General features: G+C 44.7%; 1 protein-coding gene across 1 annotated transcript; it reads left to right on the top strand.

Annotated features, from left to right (window-relative positions):
• Positions 1–829: 829 nt before the first annotated feature.
• LOC309600134 (uncharacterized protein) lies at positions 830–16989 on the top strand (the record flags this gene model as incomplete). The annotated part of the gene is made up of 13 exons (XM_082332199.1): positions 830–1324; positions 2126–2208; positions 2356–2512; positions 2708–2869; positions 3232–3357; positions 3469–3695; positions 4252–4343; positions 13152–13630; positions 15348–15430; positions 15794–15950; positions 16210–16371; positions 16523–16648; positions 16765–16989. The coding sequence occupies 13 exons, from the start codon at positions 830–832 to the stop codon at positions 16987–16989; spliced, it is 2574 nt and encodes an 857-aa protein (XP_082188325.1).
• Between the last annotated feature and the right edge of the window lie 4559 nt (positions 16990–21548).

Below are 21548 nucleotides of genomic sequence, written 5' to 3'. Positions count from 1 at the left end.
ACAGAGTCAGTGATGCCCTATAGATTCTACACATCCATTTCATCTTAAAATAATCTTTCAGTGACTGGAAATTTGCACGAAATTTAAAAAAATCACAACTTTAAAACTACACCATTGCATGTCCATCGCTCTGTGCAAGACATAGGATTATTTCCTGGAAGTCATACTAAGAGTCTGCTGAAAACAGAAATATCATTGCTTCTTCAAAGGTTATTCTATTGAGGTTTCCCACTAAGCATTCTGAAAGACAGTGCCCACGACAAGCTTTCTTTGCAGGGAAGGACCTAAATTCTTAGAGATTCTGTTTCCAAAAGTGTCAGTTACTGGCAGTTCTGCAGGCAAAATGAAACCAGACTCATGCACAGGGTGCCTGAGTTCATATTTCTCCAACTCTGAAATTATAACAGAGTAACTAGGTGGTGCTTTCACCACCTGTTTTCAGGACAAAAAATGACTACAAAGAACAAAGAGGAACTATTAAAATGAGTCTCACTCACTGAGTAGCCAGCAACATACTATCTGAAACAAAATCTAACACACAGCCACCCACCCGAAATTATAGCGCATGCTTTGTGTGAATCAGCGTACAAACACAATACCTACAGGGAGGGTTGTCCCAAGCCCCAAAAGAAATTCCCCTTAGCACATCACTTTTGGCATGAGCACTGAGGCTGGCAGACTTCATGGGAAGCTGGACTGCCTTGCAGGTGACACCCACCAGCAAGGTATAAAGAGCCATCAGCGAGGACAGGAGGCTGCAGTTTGATTCTCTGGGTCGAGCTGTGCAGGGGGCTTTGCATTTGGGGCTGGATACCTGATCACTTCCACCATGAGCTGCACCATCAAGAGAACATCTAGTACCTCGTACAGGAGCGGCGGAGGTGGCGGCGGCTGCGGTGGCGGCAGTGGCAGGAGCTCCTCCGTCTCCTGCAGGCGATATGCCTCCTCTGTCATAGGCGGTGGAAGCTATGGTGGGGGAGCGTGCAGCATGGGCTACGGAGGGGGCATGAGCGCTGGCAGCCTTACGGGTGGCTTTGGCGGAGGCCTGGGAGGAGGCTTTGGTGGTGGTTTTACAGGAGGCTTCGGTGGTGGCTTTGCCGGAGGCTTCGGTGCTGGGGGGGACATGCTTCTGAGCGGCAATGAGAAGGTGACCATGCAGAACCTCAACGACCGCCTGGCTGCGTACCTGGACAAAGTGCGAAGGCTGGAGGAAGAGAACGCTCAGCTCGAGCACCACATACGGGAGTGGTACAGGAAACAAGCTCCCAGTGTTTCAAAGGACTACACCTCCTACTACCAGACCATCGAACAACTCCAAAATCAGGTAGGATAGCCCCGACTAACGTGGCGCCATCCCCCGCACGCTGTTCGCACTGGTGGGGACCTCCTCCTTCCCTCTGGCGCTGGCTCTAAAGGGGTGGGAGGGAGCTCCCGGACGGCCTGGCTGGTGGTACCGCAGGCAGAAGCCTGCTGAGCCGCGCCTCCCGTCTCTTGGGGAAGCAAACCCCCACGCCACCCCACAAGCGACAGGGATGCGCTCAGGGGGCGCAGCCCGAGGCATCGCGGACGGCTCCACCAGGCCCAAACGTGCTGCCGCACGTCACTGAAATCCCACGTTGCACAGGTGGCTCCAGACCAGGCGTGTGTGGTTTCCAGTCTTTCCCTCTGCTCCCACCCAGTTCAGCTGGATGGAGCGCAAAGCCAAAGCACCTGGACTGCAAGATCTGAACTCCCTTTGTCTCTGCACACCCCTACATGTACCAGATGGAAGGACCAAGGCCTTCCCTTACAATCAGCTTTTTTAATAATAAGACTAATTACAGCATCAGGGACAAAGACCTTCCTTATACATCCAGGGTGCAGAAACCCATAGGTATTGCTGATCTCCCAGCATAAATGTTCTTCTATTCTTTCCTCCATCAAAATATTCTTTCACCAGAATGTTTGGGGAAGCCAAAATCTTGCACACACCAGTTCTTGTGGCATGGCATTTCAACAACTTTTTGTGGCCCCCTGCTGGAAAAAATTCTAAGACCCACAACAAAGCGCTACCAAAGATTTTCTTTCTTCCTGTCTTGGGTGTCCTGAACACAGAAAGACTCCTCTCCAACTTCCCCTTTTGCAGATCATTTCTGCCACTGTGGACAATAACAAAATGATTCTGGACATCGATAACAGCAAGATGACTGCTGATGACTTCCGAATGAAGTGAGTGCCTCTCTGTGAACCTTGCATCTTTCATGTCATGAATTTTACGAGATTCCCGAGTGCAGGTGACGATACCCTGTTCCAGGCGGTACCACCAAGCCTACGCATTGTAATGAAATGAATGTGTAATGCTTCTCTTTGGTACAGGTATGAGAATGAGCTGGTCATCCGTCAGACCGTGGAGGGTGATATTAATGGCTTGAGAAACATCCTGGATGATCTCACTCGCACTCGGTCTTCACTGGAATCCGAGCTAGAGTCCCTGAAGGATGAGCTGATCGCTCTTAAGAGAAACCATGAGGAGGTACGATCCAGTGATAAGTAGCATGGCCAAGACACAGTCCTTGCATTCTTCAGGGTTCCCAAAGTCACATATCAAGCCAATTCGGCCTTATGTCACGTGCCTGCCATCCCTTTGTTCCCTGATACTGCTTTGCCCGCTGTCCCCAACACAAGAAATGACCCGTGCTCGCTCTTTCTCTCTTGGGACTCTCTGCAGGAAATGAGACAGCTGCAGGCCCAGACTGGTGGCGACGTGAACGTGGAGGTCAACGCTGCCCCTGGCGAAGACTTGACAAAGATACTGAACGACCTGAGAAACGAATACGAGCAGATCATCGAGAAGAACCGCAGAGAGGTTGAGCAGTGGTATGAAGTCAAGGTACGTAGCAACGCACAAAGCGGAGTCTCCTTCGGTGGGGAAACCCCGACACCCTGGCACTGGGCACGCAATGCCGTTGGCTAAAAGGGGGAGGCTGCTCACCCGCTCCTCCCTTGCACAGCTGGGGAACGGGAAGGAAAGGGCTGCTGGGAAAGACCGCAGTGGCAGAGGGGGAACGGGCCAGGTCTGAGGCGCAAAGGCGGGTGGAACGTCAGGACCTACGGAGCAAGGACTAGGCTGTCCTCCGTGAGGACAGGGTGAAAGGCAGAGGCTCCCTGGCCACCCTAGGTCTCAGTCAGCCAATCTGCTCCCTCAGGGGATCTTCTCACTCAGAAAGTCTCTTTGGGGTTTGACTCCCGCAGATTGAAGAAGTCAACCGGCAGGTCACTTCTAGCAGCCAGGACATCCAGACGAGCAGCCACCAGCTCACGGAGCTGAGACGCGAAATGCAGAACCTGGAGATCGAACTGCAGGCGCAGCTCAGCACGGTACGTGGGGCAGGATCGCCGAGGGCCCTTCCCTCCTTGCAACGGGAAACTCCCGCGTTGGGCAGGGAGGGGCAGAGCTCTGGTCCTAAACTCCTGCATTTCCACTTCCAGAAAAACTCCCTGGAAAACTCCTTGGCAGAAACCGAATCTCGCTACGGCTGCCTGCTGCAACAAATCCAAGGGCAGATTCACGCTGTAGAGGAGGAGCTGGCCAGCATCCGCTGTGAGATGGAGAGCCAGAACCAGGAGTACAAGATGCTCCTGGGCATCAAGACCCGCCTGGAACAGGAGATTGCTCAGTACCGGGCACTGCTGCAGGAGGGACAGCAAGACATTGTGTACGTATTCCGTTCGCAAATAAGGGCATAAATTCTATCACAGCCTTTTCTCTAGTGGGACTCACAGAAGACACAGTAGGATGTTTTACCAGTCTGTAGTTGAAATCTAAATACAACAGATTTTTTCACAGCATCTGCATTGAAATATATATATCATAAACTTAATAAGCACATCAAACACAGACGGAAACACAGAGTTATTTTCAGTAACTGACATATTTTCAGGTGATCGGTTCCTCTTGGCCTCTTTGGGCAGAGTGAATTCCACGAGAGGAATCACCATGCAAAACCAAGCCGTAATGTACTGCCTTCTGGCAACAGATGAGCAAGCGCAGCTGGACTGTGAGAGTAGAAGAATTATACTCCTACAGTCTTTTTCTGCTTCTACAACTTTCTAAGAAAATAGAGCTGAAGGGATTGAAATAAAAAATATAAAGAAATACTTGGAAGGTCCAGGAAAAGCCAAGCTGTTACATGCACTGCACATTATGTCACAGTATGTCTCTTTATGAATGTATTTATCATTCTCTTCATTAAAACTCCTTTCCTTGCACAGATCGTCTCAAGGAGCTCTCCAAGGAGGAGGAATATCCTCTCACTCTTATTCTTCTACTTCCTACTCTCATGGTCAATCTGGTGACAAGACAGGTAAGAAACATCTTCCAAAGAGGATCCTAATTTATCCTGTCCCCATGGCTTTCATATTTTCTGTTTCATCTCTTTTCCTGTTAATATTATCCCTTGTGTTATGGCTTCCACATTTGCAGTTGCAACAGGGATTAAACCATTCACAATCAAATCTCTTAATTTCAAGGTGTCTTAGCTTCAGTTACAGAATCAGGCTAAGCTCCTTTCCCCCGCTTTTGCTAACACAGATGGATATTTAAAGAATGGATACATCTGAAATGTCAGTGCTGCAAAGAGTCTTGATTTGCCCATCAGAGTAATGGTTTCTTCTTTCGTTCCACAGGGCAGTCAAGAGTGTGTTAAGATACCACCGTACTGCCACCTGAGCAGCCCGGCCTACAACGCGGTAACACACAGAGCACATCACTGTGTACCTACCCAACGCACAGACTGCTCTACAAGTGTTATTCATGAAGTCAAGATGAATAACTTCTAGGACGCTCCTAAAATTATCTTCTTCCTTTTTTCATTGTTCTTCATCTGCAATCACTGTATCTACATACACTTATCTGCAGAGCAATTGGTGATCTACTTTCTGCTGATAACAGTGCCTCTAATAAACTTTTCTGCAATGCAAAGAAAACTGTCTCTCCAACAATCTATTTGGTATATTAACATTTTATTTAAATTTAGGTGGAACAAATGAGATATACCTTCACAGAGAAATTAAGGTCGGCTGTATTATGTAATATGGCCCCAAAGAAAATTGTGTATCCTAACTTAATCAGATGATGTCTGGATAAAATATTGGAGATGAACGAATACATTCACGTTAAACTCAAGAGTGACACCTGTAGGGAAGAAAAAAGGACGGGTGAAACCTTTTTTCATAGCGTACATTGCAAGGGATGTGCAAGTAGCTGATTTGCCAGTTCAGCAGCTGAACAGAAACAATCAGGATTAATTAAACCCAAAACTTCATGAAAATTTTGCCAAATCAAAACCATTTGCCTTTGGGTCACTGAATCAGAAATCAATCATATTCAGGCAGCCCTCTCTCCCAACTTTTAGATGAGGGCTCGGACTAATCTCGTTCAGTAAAAGCAAAGGATTAGATCAGGGAATGAGTGATGAGTATGCAAAGAAGTTCTCCTTATAACACGAAGTTCAATTCCTAGGATTAGTCCTCCTGACACGTTGGAAGGTCTGGGCTCAGGTCTTTTATCCGATGGTTCAAAATAAAGGAAGTCTGTACTCTTATTTCAAAGACAGTATTCCTAGCTCCGTGGCTGCACAGCGTTCTGGATGGAAGGATGGAGGCCGGAGGGGGGGAAGCAAGGTTCAGTCTTTCTTACTAAAACTGCTCCACTTCATCTAACACACTTACGCTAGACAGAGGAAGAAAAATGGGTGAGCTATCTCACCCATTTAAAACCTACAAAATCTGTATTTCACTCCTTGATTTGCAATGGGCTGAGAAAGTAGCTGAACAGGGTCTACCAGATACCAGCTGAGTGATTCAGCTGCCGCCCTGGAACCAGTAAGGGTGGGTCTCACAAGCCTTCATTGTTCTCTGAACGGCACATAAATCACTAACATTTTTTATTCTGTCAAGTAGCTTTGCACTGGCACTTTGGTTTGCAAACAGATTCCGGTCAGGTAAAATATCATCTTTTTGGATAACAATGTATTATTTAAAAAGGCATCAAACTGTCTACATGTTACAATCCAAAGCTGAATTCTCAACACAGCAGAAAAGAGAGATGAGTCAGAGAAACTATTTCCCTAGGAAACAAAGGAGATTTGTAAAGTCAAAGCAAAAATACCTCTCCCTTGAGTCACAACAGGACTCTCCCGCTGCTGTACAAGCCAACAGAGACTCCCGTTCCGCCTTCTGCTCCATTTTACTTCTCATACCCACCAGTGCTGACTACCTCAAAAAACAAGGTTTAAACCTCAGCACTAACCAGCTATAATGGACTTTGGGGTGAAATACCTTATCTGACCACAGTTTAAATAGAAAGAATGTTTCTGATCCCAGAAAGGAGCCAGCTGTTTTCTGGGCTGTCTGTCAGAACGTTCTCACATCTCCTGCTTCTCTTCTGCTGTCGCTCTTAAGTGGGAAAGGGGAGAAACCTCGGTGCTGGGTGTGCTGCCCTCAGGCTCTGCGGAGCATTTTAACAGCAATGAACTGAGGCTGTGTCCACCGCTGAGCCGAGCACACCCGCCTCTGGCTTTCCTGGATGGAGTTATCAGGCAGGATTTACCAGAGCATAATTTGCCCATCGTAATATCAAAGCCCATCAAAACTGGATGAAATGAGCTGAAATCAGTCTACATTTGCAGTGTCGATGCAAGGGAATACTGTACTCTGCTCTCCCGAGGTTCAGCGTAGTTCCGTTTCTATGGCTAAGCACGCAGCAGAAACAGCCCTACAGTTGGGTAGAAGGGAGAGGCTTTCTTGAAGCTGACAACGCAGCGTCAGGCCATACAGCGTGGCGGCTCGCGCAGCATCCTCTAGTGGCAAATTCAGAACATCTACAATAGGATTTGTGACAGAAGCTTTTCAATACAGTCTCAACATTCAGTTCAAGCCTCAGACCTGGGAAACGGTGAGGCCAAGGAAAGAACAGCTGAAATAATAATAAAATAGATACGTTTTTCACAGGGGTAACATTGTGATACCAGATGCGGTAATAAACCAAATTAATAGACAGACAGTAAAAAGGTTAGTAATTAATTCATTACGAAGGACAGGGAAGAGAAAGGAGGAAGTATCTGTTTCGCATAATCCTGCCTGAAGGTTTTGAGGTAATTCCATATGAAATCAGCAAATTCAGATTAAGTCAAAACCTCCTGGATTGTTCTTGCATGCGTTTAGTTAGCGCTGGAGTTGTCTTGTCTCTGGTTTCAACACATCTAGTAGCCACAGTGGCTGCCACAGACAGGGAGGGAGCCTGATATTACCAAGTGAAGAGGAGAAGAATTTTATTAAGAATGAGGTTCAATTAAACGGTGCTGTGTTTAAAGAACAGGCCTGTAGGGGGGACTGTGGAGATACCGACATCTTGTACTATTTCCAAAGGCAACCAAAGGTATTGTGCATTATAATCTTTGGGTGTGCCTGAGTTTCTTAATTCTGCAAATTAATCATCTCCACCTGCATAATATAACATTTTCAGGAGGTTAGATGAAGATGAGAGGGGGCAATAGCTGGATAGAGAAGAATCCAAAACAAGAATCTGAAATGAGTGGGCTGAATTCTCTGAGGGGCTTCATGCTGGATCAGGGCTACCACGTACCTGCAGGATCTAGACCCGCAGCAAATGTTTTCGTTTGCAAAGGCGGCTGCCAGGCACGGGCAGGTACAACAGCCCAGTGCGTCTAAGTCTCGCAGCTTTGTGCACCCTCTTTCCAAAGTCTCTTGCGCTCTGGCTACAAGGAAACGGTGTCACGGAGACAGCTCCAGCTGCCTGCAGCCTGGCCAAGCCCCTTCACTGCAGCCAGCCTCTTGCAAGGCGGACTTCCCTCTTGGCCGCCACCACCCTCTTAAGTAATGAAAAAAGAAAATCTGTGATTCACTGTGCCTCTGATAAAAAATCAGATGAAAGGAAGCTACTTTTGTGATACTTCTCACGTTAACCAGCCTGCCATAATCATGAAAAATAACAGCAGTCAAGTTAAGCAAGTGCAAAAATTCTTGTAAGAAAATCCTTTCTTTCTGTATTCCCAGTAACATAGTTCCATTAAGTTTCCTGTAATACATAACATTTTTGAGCGGTAATCCCAACAAACTTCTGAATTTCTTTAAGTATTTTCACGCTATGATTGACATTAAGGGCAAATGCTCTCTCGTGGTTGTTACAGTGAACGTGCAATTTCAGGTGCACTGGAGCTGGCTTGAATAACTTATTTAGTACTGCCTAAAGAGAAGTTTATGCACACTGCAATTACGCTTAATAACCCACTATTTAGGAACCCACGCTCAGAGACGCGTTGCTAAGACTGGCTGCGGGGAACACCTTTCTGCTGGCATGCACTCCTGCGCTTCGACAGCCCTGGCAGCGGGAGTGCGACCGTGGATCAAAGGCACTTACAGCCTTACTGATCAACATCTTCTTGCAACATTTCTAATCTCAGTTCAGTTCTTTCCCACAACCCGATGTCAGGCTGTCACAAATTATGGCAGTACAAAAAAGCTCACAGCGATTACACACATGCAAAGATTTTAAACAAATGCTGACAATTCCCTTCTGTTGAAAATGCTGTTAGAAACCATGTCCCCAGAATCTTACAGTTTTTATTAGTTATTAAAGCTGAATCCATTAGAAAAGAGTGAAAAGACACTCAGCAAGTATTTCAGTCAGCTTGATTTGGTGGTGGTGGGCCGCCCAAAATATCCAGACAGTTGGCGCAGACCGCAGCGTTTAATGAAACGAAGATTTAAAGCTGAATACGAGTGTCAGAGGCTGGTGGAAGACCATGGTTCTCAGTTACAGTTCACAGCCAGGACTGTCCAGGAAGGTAACCTACCCGATACACGCAAATACTGGGAAATTTGCCTATAAACTACTACTTTTTGAAAATGGAGCAAACTGCTAGAGTAACTAGAAATACCTTTTCCTTCCCTAAAGGTATGCAGTCATTTTGGGCAGACAAAACCAGGGCTGCAGAACGTGTTTGCTACGTGAACAAGCTGTTTTAAAAATGCCTCCCTAGCAGTCGCTCTTCAAAGCAGTGGCTACAGGAGCTGCCCTCACAGAGCAATACAGAGTTTGATTTTCTCACTGAGCCTAACAGAGATCTAGAGACTCTGAGAATTTACCTCGAGCAAAAACCAGTATGAAACCACTTGTAGGCTCAGGAAAGCCCACATCCAGTTGACAGGATCCATCAGCAGGGTACAAAGGGAGCTCCTTGTTTTCTAATCTGATGAAGAACATGTGTTTAATGCTTGCGCAGTAAAACCTCTACCCTTATTGGAAGGCCTGGCTTGTGACTATGATCAAAATATATTCTTATAAAATCAGCAAGAGAAATAATAATATATAAGTATATAAATACAAATATATAAACATATGCATATAAATATAAATATACGAATAAACGTAAGTAGTACAAATACAAATACACTCTCTGAATGTTTTACAGACATGAACAGAATAAACCAGCTCGTTTCTCTCTGCGCTATGAAACCCATCTCCTCTGTGTTTGTACCAAGTCTGGGATTTTTTTTTGAGTAGGAATTTTCCATGTGGCCTATGGGAAAATGCCCTCTGAATAGCTCTAGGCCTCCTCCTTCAGCACGAACGATTGCAGCTGACACGGCAAGCGTTCAACATGTAGCTGGTTTCTCTGAAGCCTGGGACAGGCTTAGTCGATTTGGTTTTGGCAGTGGCCTCGAAGTTGCTTATTGCCGCTGCCTGCAGAAACCTGACCTCTCGTCAGTTAGACGTTTGACTTCAATAATAGTTTCCAGCCCCACCATACCTTGCTGAGATTTACCAACCAGATAACAGGTTAAAGGAAGTGTAAAAATACACCCAGTGACTTGTCTTTCACTAATCAGGGCTTGGTGTCCTAACCGATCCTTTCTTCCCACACCATTTTTAATCATGCTATAAAAAAATCTATTTTATTTTCCTGTCTCAGGTGCTTTACTCCCGGATGTGCATTACCATTATAGTTCTGGATTGATAGAGAAGTCAAGAGTTGAAAGCTCTTTCTGTTTCTAGGGAGACAAGAGACAATAAGGAGGTACTGCCAAAAGTACACACCACATCCAGTTTCAAGTATCTGCCAAGTATTTACATTGCTCCCAGTTATTTAAGTGTTCGGGTTCTTCATGATCTTTTATGTATTTTCCTCGTACTAATGTATTTAAATATTATATAAATAACAAACATTGAGAAATTAAATTATATGTCCCAATATCACTAAAGAAGCCTGTAGCTGAGCAGGAATCCGTACCCTTCAAGTTCAGCTCAAATCTTTGAAACGTGGTTTCCTTTCTGCCATGAAAGAACTAGATCCCTGGATAAAAATGAGTTGGCCTGCGTCCTACTCCCGTAATTTCTTTTAAAACCGAACCCTTACATGACCTTATTTCTCATCTCTTTCAATGTAGAAATCGGGGCACCCACGTGCCCCTTCCCCAAATCCCTTCCCTCTTCACCAAATCACATTCCCTCTATTTTGCAAAAAGAGTAATTCTGAGAAAGTTAACAGTGTTGCTCTCTGCTCTTATCTACCCTCTTTTTAAACTGTGAACAGCTGCGCGTGCATGTGCTAGGACCTGCCTTTTCAGCGCATAAACATTCTTGTCTTTCAATCTGTTGGAACATTCAGTGAATATGTGGCAATGCAAGGTTTGTGAGGATTAAAAAAAAAGATTAATGATGGGATATAAAAGCAAGGAAGCTAAGAACTGTAGCTTAGGCAGACATTCAACACAGTCATTCCAGTACCAGCTGCAGATCAGTTCTTGTTCTCATGGGTTCTTCCCACAAAGAAGTTTAAAGAAAAAATAGAAAAGTTTGTGTTGGAATTAAAGAGATTCAAACGTTTCATGCCTGTGATCTTCAACAGGAGAGAAAAACATACACAGTTGTGATTTTAAGAGGGCCTAAGACATGATCAGTAGGGTGGGGCGGCCAAAGTTTTGAGGAGCAAGAGCAGAGATGAAGACCGAAAATATGCGTACCAAAGAGTCAAGAAGCACATTTTCACTGAGGGAAGCAGAGGTAGAAAGGAAGAAGTATCAGAAGGGACAAACACTTAAAGATTTAAAAGGAAAATTCAGAATAATAACCTGACTTCCCTCATTCGTCTGTGGAGCTGCAGGCACCAATAACGTAGGTTAAAATGCTCGCAGAGTTCATTTAATTGTAATTGCATTAGCAATCCCTGGAAGCCAATTTAGCGGGATGTGAGAAGAGTGAAGTATGTGCCAGTGTCACTCAAGGGCAATAAAAATGGTTTACAGCACAATTAGTAAAAATACCCTGAAAGAACATGAACCATTTTATAAAGCAGTAGTGACCAGTAAAGCAGAGCAGATAAAGGTAAAGCAGAGCCAGGTCTCAGCCAGGAGCGCGGGCTGTTGCCACCAGCCTGCTGGGACTTCACTCCCTTACCCTCGGCTAAGTTGCAGATAAAGGAAATGCCCCTTGGCGACCATTCCTTACATTTCCTTTAGGGAAAAGCTGACCCTCCAATAAATTAAGTTTATGGTAGTCGGAGAAAAAAAAAAACCTATGCAGACTGATAAAAGCACTTTCTTTCTTGAGCAAATACTTCGCCATACTACAGGCTTTTCCAAGCATTTAAGTACATGTTACCACCTTAAGGGAGTCCCAACAAAAGCAAACACATGCAGCCATTGAGGGAAAAGAGAGATGTAAAGTTAAAAGAAAATGAAGACAATTTCCTGCTGTTGCCCTGCAGTTTGTCATTTCTCTCTGTACAAAGTGAGTACAGCACTAACGTGGGGTCTAAAATACCTGATGCGTTTTTTATTGGTATAGAAAGACTAGACAGGCCCTCACACAGAGTATGCATTGCATTTGGCTTATCTTTGATTCTTTCTTTTCGTATTAATGGATCTCTCACTGAAACATCACAGCATGCATCTTGTGCTCCAAAGGTTCTGTTTAGGGGAAGCACTTGTAGGTGGCAGAATTTCTGCCCAGGCCTGGTGGCTCCCAGAAAGCTGCAAATGCTGCCAGGCCAGCTTACTGCCTTTGCCTTTAGAGCAGTTCTCCTGGGGCGCGCCAGGAGTCTGGAGGGAGTGAGGGGCAGCAAGCGAAAGAAAGAGAATGGAAGAAAAGGTGTAAGTATCCATTCGTATGTTCGGGATGCTCACAGAGCAGCTTGCAGTAACAAAAGCAACATTGCTTTTGAAAATGCATCTCGGATAACAGAGGACTTAAACATTTTGGAAGTAACATTTTCATGAATCTCAAAGACCAGAAGACTAAGTGATCGTGTTTCTTCTGTTTACTTCTCTCTTTCAGCAGCAATGAAAGGACTAGATGTATACTCAGGCACTTGTTTCTGTTGTTGCTCACTCCCCAGGTACTCAGGGAAGTTTAACGCTTATCTCTGCTGCAAATACAGCTATCGTTCCTTGAAAAGGATTCTTGTTTCTGTAAAACCAGAGTCTTTCAGACAAGACATGTTCTCTGTCAGACCCTCCCTTCTACTGCCAGCCGAAAAGGAACCGAGAGCAAAGAAGCAGGGAAAATGTTACTTCCGAAAGAAGAATTTTTCTCAAGGGAAATAAGGAAAACAGAGGGGTGGGAACGTGCTTTGTCAAGGTGCACACATATTGTTCACCATTTGGGCTCCTTTCAAGCTCTGTTATCAGTCTACCTGTTACTAACTTAATCAGTCTGTGTTAAAACTCCGTCCTGAGATTACATGAAGCAAGCTGTCGTGTGACTTTGGTATGGACGCAGCGTTGGCTGCAGCAGGGCTGTGCGCTCCCAGCCCTTTTGCTTCCAGGTAGGTAAACTATAACCAGATTGCTGAATGCCCCCCTCAGCAGCCGCCTCTGAATCCCACCTTTTGCTTCAAGAGGCAGCGGTCAGGGGGAGGGAATCAGCTCCCGTGCGGGAAGGTATGTGGGAAGGAAACACAGCCCATTTCATAGCAACTGACCAATAAGAAGAATTGCCGTGTTGGCAGAAGGCTTAAGGCTGATAAATTCCACGGGTCTCAGATAACAGGTTCTGGAGACAACTCCCATTGTCACAGGCATAAAAGAGGTGGGGTGGGGGAAAGGAGCACACGCTCCTGCCTCAGGATCACAGCCTGCGTGAGCTGCAGCTTGGGTTGGGTCCTTGGTATTTCTCACCATGGCCACTTACAGCGTCAGGCACATTACCTCTTCTGTGGCAGGGGGGCCTGGTGGCTCCTCGGTCCGTTTCGGTGGAGGTTGCTTGAGGGCTCCAAGCATCCATGGGGGATCTGGTGGCAGGGGTGTGTCAGTCTCTTCTGCTAGATTTGTCTCTTCTGGCCTAGGAAGCGGCCTGGGTGGTGGATATGGAAGCGGTTTTAGCAGCAGCTTTAGCGGTGGTTATGGTGGTGGATTGGGTGGCGGTGATGGCCTCCTCTCAGGAAATGAAAAGGCAACTATGCAAAGCCTGAACGAACGCCTTGCATCTTACCTGGACAAAGTGCGTGCACTGGAAGAGGCAAACTCTGATCTTGAAACTAAAATCCGAGACTGGTACCAAAAACAAGGACCAGGCCCAGCTCGGGACTACAGTCCTTATTACAAGACTATCGAAGACCTTCGAGACAAGGTAGGTGTTAATATTTATTAAAAATCATCTTAGATTTTCACTTAAGAAGGAAGCATAAACACCCAAAGAGAAAAACTTCACTAGGAAAACACCCAGAAGGCATTGCAGTTTATGAAAAGGAGAGGAAGATGAAATGAATATGTAATGATTGGGCGGGGTGTGTAATGATTGGATGGGGTGGATAAAGAAAATGAGCAGTATGGAATTATCTATTTTTTTAAATGTTAGCTAAGAGAATGTACATAGCAGTCAGTCTGGATGCCTTAGTAGTTCATTGTCTGGTAACGCTCGCTTTTAAAGAATCATACACACACACACATATACACGCATGCTGGTCATATACACGTATATGACCAGTTAATATATGTATGACCATATATATACTGATAAATATAAAGAGAGCCAAACAATGACAGCGACCTGCCTAACTCTGTAGTCTGTTACCTGCCACATAGCTTGAAAAACTTCAGAGGCACATACACGCTGCTTTAACAGTAAAAATAAAAATGGGTTAAGTACAATTTTGTACATGTGAAGAGAGCAGCTCAACATTTCATCACCACACATTTATTTTTCTTTCACATTTCACTTACTGAAGCTTCAAATTGAAATAAGACTGCTGAAACATTTGGCTTGTGGAAAAAGGAAGCAGCAGACATGAAGTAATCAATCCCATATATAAATGCAGGATTTGCCCCAATAGCCCATGGGTACCTGATAACAGATTACTGCGAGATGATACACACCCTGGAAAACAAAGGTAGCAGCAGATTAAGCTATGTAAATAAATGAAAGAAAACTTGAGGTTTAGCTTTGCTGTTCAGCTCGGAGTTCATGACCGCTCCCATGGAGTTTAGTTTCTCCTTGCTTCAACCCATTCACATTCTCTACTGACTTTAAAAACTGAGCTCCAGTAAAGGCAGAACGGGCAATTAGGTTTTCTCCTTTCAGTATTCTTGTCCTTCCTGTCTTTTACTCCCCTTAGTTAGTAGAGAGAAAATGTTGTTCCAGCTCTTTTTGTGAATGACCTTTTGAGTTTTAAAAGTGGCAGGAAAAAAGACATGCTTTCTAGGTAAAAATCAACAGGGATTACTTCTGAAAAAACAAAATTTCTTTTAGGGGCTTTCATGATGCATTAGAAGAACCAATATACACTATCCTGGATATTCTAGGAAATAAAAATGTGTTCAAAGACGATACAGATGCAATATGAGCCCATATCGTTTAGGAAACACAAACACGCTGTTTATTTTGGTATCATACAGATCTTGTGATCACTTCCCACTGTTAAGAAAACGTGTAATGAGAACAAATTCTGCCAAGAGGGGTCTGCAGACTTTGCTTCCTTTGCATCCCTCCAGGAAACAGGTTTCTTGCCTCAGTCCTAAAACATCACCTACCCCCAGCTCACCAAAGTCCTCTTTCGTCTCGACAGCACGTAGTTTTGTCTCACTGTGAGACTTCTAGCTAAGAGCCACTTCACATGCCAGACAAGAGGAAGGGGACCTACCCATAACTGACAATCATGGCAAAAGTACTGTGATAAATCTGTGCTACATACTTGCTATAGATCATTGATACTTTCCTACTGAGACCCAATAAAATACACTTTTATTTGGTGTAACTACAGATGAACTAGAATCTTAACTCTTATCTTCAGATCAGGAAAGAAGATACAGTTGTTTCAGCCTCAGCAATGAACTCTCATTGTTTGTAGATCCTTGATGCCACTATCGACAACTCGAAGATTGTCTTGCAGATTGACAACGCCAGGCTGGCTGCTGACGACTTCAAAACCAAGTGAGTAATTTCTGAAAGGAAAAAGGTCTCTTGAGCAGGCAAAAACCCTTGTTGAGCCAAAAGGCAGTGGCTGTGAAAAAAGAAAGGAATGCCTCCAAAATCTCTATATGAACACTAGTTTGATCCTGTCATTGCAGTTCAGCCCCTTATGTATTTGCTGAAAGCTCCATCTGCACCACGGAAAATTTTATGTCATGTAAAATATGTGGAGAAAAGTTTAACGCTGGACAATGTTTGCTACATCATAAATCCTACAAAAGCAGATACATTTATAGCAAATAATGTGTTTCACGGTGGGCTGGCTTAATCAGCTAACCTGAATAGTGTCAGCTAACCTGAATAGTGTTGGTTTGCTTTTTTAAGGTTTGAAACAGAGCAAGCTCTTCGGATGAGCGTGGAGGCTGACATCAACGGCCTGCGCAGGGTCCTGGATGAGCTGACCCTGGCTAGAACAGACCTGGAGCTGCAGATTGAAAACTTAAAGGAGGAGCTGGCCTACCTAAAGAAAAACCACGAGGAGGTAAAAAAACCCCAAGAAACATGTTTGAAAGTGACATTAGAAAAACAGCGTGTGGAAATGCGGAGTCCCTCAGGATTGCCCTGGGCTCTCCAACACTGACGAAAAGATTTCTGTGTAGACTGGGAGACTAAAGATACCCCTTGCAAGTCCTTAAGGGGCGTCAGTCAGACCTTAGCCCTTGAAGAAAGAATGGAAGGTTCGTAATGTTTTCAGTTTATGATTGTACCCTCTTTTGTCTTCCTCTGCCGTGCCCACATAGGAAATGAGTGCCCTGGGAGGACAAGTAGCTGGCCAAGTCAATGTTGAACTGGACTCTGCTCCAGGCATTGACCTGTCCAAGACCCTGGCTGATATGAGAGACCAGTATGAACACATGGCTGAGAAGTACAGGAAGGACGCTGAGGCCTGGTTCCACAAGAAGGTAGAAAAAACTCCATACTATACAAATACTGACAAAAAAATCCATGAAAGAAACAAAATAATTATTAAAACACACAGAAAACTGCTGCAGAAGTCTTATGACCTCTACTTAGAGGCCCCATATTCCTGATGTAATGTTTTCCCTGTTTCAGACTGAAGAGCTGAACCATGAAGTAGCTGTCAATAGCGAACAACTGCAGAGCAGCAAGTCCGAAGTCACTGACCTGAGACGCACCCTCCAAGGGCTGGAATTAGAGCTTCAGTCCCAGCTCAACATGGTACGTTAAAATTTGCACTGCATGACCCCCCCCCGAAATAGGCACACATTCCCCTCCCTAGAAGGAGTCCTGCATCTGGCAGCAACATTTTTGTGGTTTCCCCTCCAACCTCTCAGAAAGCTGCGCTGGAAGGCACCTTGGCGGAGACGGAAGGGCGTTACAATGCCCAGCTGGCGCAGTTCCAGGGCCTGATCAGCAGCCTCGAGGCGCAGCTGGCTGAGCTCCGAGCTGATATGGAGCACCAGAACAGCGAATACAGGATCCTCATGGATATCAAGACTCAACTGGAGCAAGAGATCACTACTTACCGACAACTCCTGGAAGGCCAGGAGTCCCAGTAAGTAACTCTGCTCACTGCAGAAAACCCTTTTGCTTACCCTCATCAAGTTTGACCATGCCATGGTGCTCATTTGCCACAGCACCACAGTAAACACAACTTCAAATACACCGGCGGCTCTAAAATTTTTAATGAATTAATTTTTCTGGACCATAGTGGAGCTAGAATTGTTATAATGCCCATTTGTATTAAGTGAATACCTCAAAGAGTTTCTAAGCGAAAAGGCAAACTGACAGGCAGTACAAGAGATTAAATGCAACTAACAGCTGAGGTGATAACTAATCATTGGCTGCTTGACATTCAGGAAACATAGTGCAGTTAGTAATGTTTTATAGAATATAAGGATTAACACCAAATTCCCATAAACGTCCTGTTACCAGTTAAATTAGCTCTTGCCTCATAGGAATAGTGTAGAAGAAAATATTCTGAGGAGAAGTGAAGGCAGACAAGCTAGCTATTTTCAGACAGCCATTAAGTCGACCTCCCACATGGGAGCACAGCTATCTGTCATTTCACATACAGCCTCAAGGAGGAAGATATCTCATAGCCTGCAACAAAAAAATGAGGTAGGAGTTGAAAGGTTTTGATTTCTTCTATTCCTTTTTTTCCATAATTGTCTTTTCCCGTGGCAGTTGTTTAAAAATATATTTCCTACAACAGTTCCCCCTCCTGAGCTGAGAGGGAGAGCAAGGAGATGACCATCTCTTCTCTGCCTGTATACAAGATGTACCTGAGAGAGAATTTGCTTTCATACATCCTCACCTCACGCAGCATTTGATGTGTTACCTCTCCTTTCAACTGTTATCTCTTTGTTCCACAGGATGTTTGGCTCCCTTTCTGGAACTGACGGTAAGAATTCCTTCTCTTTCAGGAATCCTTTAGGAGTCAAAGAAGTTTAATTTTCTAAAAGGAAACACGCATACGTTATGGTAGTTGTGTCCATTCTAGAGACTGGGCTGCTGCACTGATTTGTGTCACAGAAAAAAATCCAATAAGTAACAAATGATAACTCTGGCTAGAATTTAACAAATTTCACTCATTAAAAGATGTTAGACATCAGGAAAAAATCTCCGACTATGCTACCGCAAAGGCTAAGTAAAGCACAAAATGCTTAATCATTCCCCCAGATGAAAGGATACAAGAAATTTAAGCTTGGCCAGCTCAGGGGAATTGTATGAACATGCAAGTAAAACTTGCCTTGAGCTTTAAAGGTCAGCTGTATTGTAAAAGTGGTGTATGATTCAAATCAATGCTATGAAGGAGAAAACTTTTGCGAGAAGGGAATGAGAGATGACACATAAACTAAGCTCAGTGCCCACTGCAGAGTGGTCTCATGTGTGTCATGCTTAAGTAATTGCTGTTCTTTCTCTCCATATTATTGTAGACAAAAGAGACAAGCTGGCAGGTGGAAAATAGTGCCGCAAGTCCTCCGGATGTCATCTTCGACATGAGAAAGAGCAGACAACACACAGGAATTGAAACAGGAAGAAATCAGTCTAAACTGCTGGAAATTATTGTCTTAAAGCATAAAAAATTCTTGGCCACACAAAGTTTAGGTAGATTCATCCATTTAGTGGTGATTAATTTGCGAGTTGGGTTAGCTTTTCAATTATTTCTAGTTCTTTCATGTACTGAATTGCTGTATCTGCTCTAATAAAGATGATCATCTTCTTGCAATCTTAGCTTCTTTTGGGTTATCGTGATATTGTTACTGAGGTTTGGCTTTCATCAGGCAGGAAAGAGCTAGCCAGCCTCCCTGACAGGTTGGTGCTCACCGTGCCTGTGGGCGGGTGGCTCGAGCTCCCTCTCCGACTCCTCCGAGCTCCTCTTGCTGGCAGGAGCTCTGAATACGGAGGCAACAGCATCCTCAGCCCCTCAGAGCGGGGAACGCAGGAGTGACTTGTGTTCCTAACTACAACGGCTGTGCGCTCTGAAGAGCAGTAACAGTGAGAAGTGATTCTGGTAAGAAGCAAGAGACATTTTGTTAGGGTAAAATACAAAGCTGTTACCATGGCTTGAAGATAACTCCTACAGAAACAAACAGGAATGAGAAACAATTGTGAGATTTCTTCACTCACTTTCCCAGTTCATACAGAGGTCACAAACCTTTAGCACCAATTTTAGCCACCTTCATTCTCGTGCCATTGAAAGGTTATTATCCTAGCTGAAATTCTACATGTAATCACTTCTAGTTCAAGCCTCCAGAAATCAGTAATTTCATTTCCAACCATCCCTCCGCAAGCTTACAGCCAAGGAAACTTTTGAGGGTTTGTGCTAAAAGAAAATCATGGCTATAGCTTAACTAGCCCATCCCCACCTCCCACTATTACAAAAGGCACACAGGTAGCTAGGCAGCCGAGGGTGAAAGTGAGACGACAGTATGCCCAGACTAGAGGTACCCCGATACTGCACTCCTGCAGCACGGATCATCTTGCAGCCTGCGTTTCAGGGAGACACCATCAAATCCTTCAGCACTTCTCCCCTTGGACTTGGGAGGGAAAAATTATTTCACCCTTGTTCATAACAGATTAATGGAGTGTTGACACAGCAAGGAGCATCCCAAAGCTCTGGACCTCCTCTACCAAGGCTGGGCTCTCTTCAATTCAGGAGGTGCCGGTGCTTGGTTTTGGTTCAGCAGTGACATCAGCTGCCAAGTACTGACAGAGACAGCCCCAGCTCAGCCTCTGGAAATCCAGCGTGACAGCATTAGGCAGTGGCTTCACCATGACAGGGAAAAGCTATGACAGGAAAGAAAAACAGTCACCAAAAGTAAGAATCAGCAAAGAGGGACAGAGGACAAGATGGGAAGAACAGGGGGACTAAGGCGCTCTGGCGGAAACAAGTGCAGGATCGAAAAGGAGCAGCGGCATGAAAAGCACTGGCATACAGGCGAGGCAAGTGGTTCTTCAGCAGCTCGCCTTTGACACGGTGTCTGCTTTTGGAAGAGCAAGGAGAAGCAAGCTCTTGTGCATTAAATGCTCGGTGCAGGCTCTCCTGAGTGCTGACACACTTTCTAATAAATGCTTTGTACCAAGTTTACTCCCTACAACAGTTAGACCTGTAATCCCTCCCAGATGAAAGAACAAACTCCTGTTTTTTAATCTTAACAAATCCCATTCCCGGAGAGCAAGTTCTTGTGAGAAAACCAGGCAGAGTATGAGCTCACTGGTGCAGATTTCTCGTGCTGCATAGCTGCAAACGTGAAAGTCGAACGAGAAGTTCTCATGCTCCAAGAATGCAAACTATAAGTTATAAGGACACTTTGCAAATGTATATTTTGACCAAAAAGTTTTCTTTTCAAAGACTGAATTAAATGCATGTTTAGAAAAAAAGATGTTTAAAAGGTTAACTGTTTAAAAGTGTTTAAGAGGTTAAAAGTGCCAAGAATTGAATGAATTCATAAACCCCGCTAAAGAAATTGGGGGCTTCAGAGAATCTTGAAAAGGCTAGCATTCTTGTTTATATAGCCTAATTTGAATTTTAGTTTATAATTTTATTGATTTTGTCCCATATTTGTAGGGTAATGAAGGATTTCTGGTGAAATGTTTTCTATAAAATCACTCAGAGACTATAATTTTAGAGTTCGGTTCAGAAAAAAAGTGTCTTCTAAAGGTATGTAATGTCTGAGTGGTGGCTTTATCAGCAAAGACTGAGGCGATAAACAAGCTGCTTCTTGAATGGAACTCTGTCCTCCTGAAAGGAGGGGCTAAAGCGTGTCAACTGCGTTAATCCCGTAACAGAAGTAATAAAAGCGTTTGCCCAGCATCGACATGTCAGGGAATGTCTTTCAGGAAAGGTCTGTGGAAGCATGACAAACCAAGGAGCTTACGCACCCCAAGGACAATGCTGAGTACTGCGCAAAGCATGAAACCCCGTGGCAAGACACTGGATAAGAAATCTTAAGAGTGAAGATAGTAAGAAGAGAATAAAGGCATAAGCTTGAGATGACAGCATTTTCTACTTCAGCAGGGGGTAGCCTTCAATTTCGTTGTATAGACTATAAGGAGAAAATTTTGTAGACTGAAGTTCACATTCCAGCTGCAGAAAAGAGCTAAATGAGGAATGCACAGAGCAACACAGATCTCTACCGCTACAGCCACAGCACGATCGGAGATGTTCCTTTAAAGTCCTAAGAGGTTATGAACCTGGAAGCATTCCAAATCTCATGAATTTAGAGAAATGTAACTGATTTTTTTTTTTTTAAATGATCAATAGAACACAGATATGTCCTGGCGTCAGCTGGGATAGAGTTAATTTTCTTCCTAGTAGCTGGCGTAGTGCTGTGGTTTGGATTTAGGATGAGAATACTGTTGATACCACACTGATGTTTCGGTTGTTGCTCAGCAGTGCTTACACCAGTCAAGGACTTTCCCGCTCCCCATGCCCTGCCCGGTGCACAAGGAGCTGGGAGGGGGCACGGCCAGGCCAGCTGACCCCCACTGGCCCAAGGGCTAGTCCATACCCTATGGCGTCATGCCCAGTATAGAAACTGGGGGGAGCTGGCTGGGGGGCAGCGATCGCTGCTCGGGGACGGGCTGGGCGTTGGCCGGCGGCTGGTCAGCA

Source organism: Platalea leucorodia, assembly GCF_965183815.1.
Source record: "Platalea leucorodia genome assembly, chromosome: 22".
In the NCBI taxonomy this organism is placed as follows: Eukaryota; Metazoa; Chordata; class Aves; order Pelecaniformes; family Threskiornithidae; genus Platalea; species Platalea leucorodia.
The sequence above is the reverse complement of the archived record's forward strand: the minus strand, read 5'-3'. Positions and strand labels throughout refer to the sequence as shown.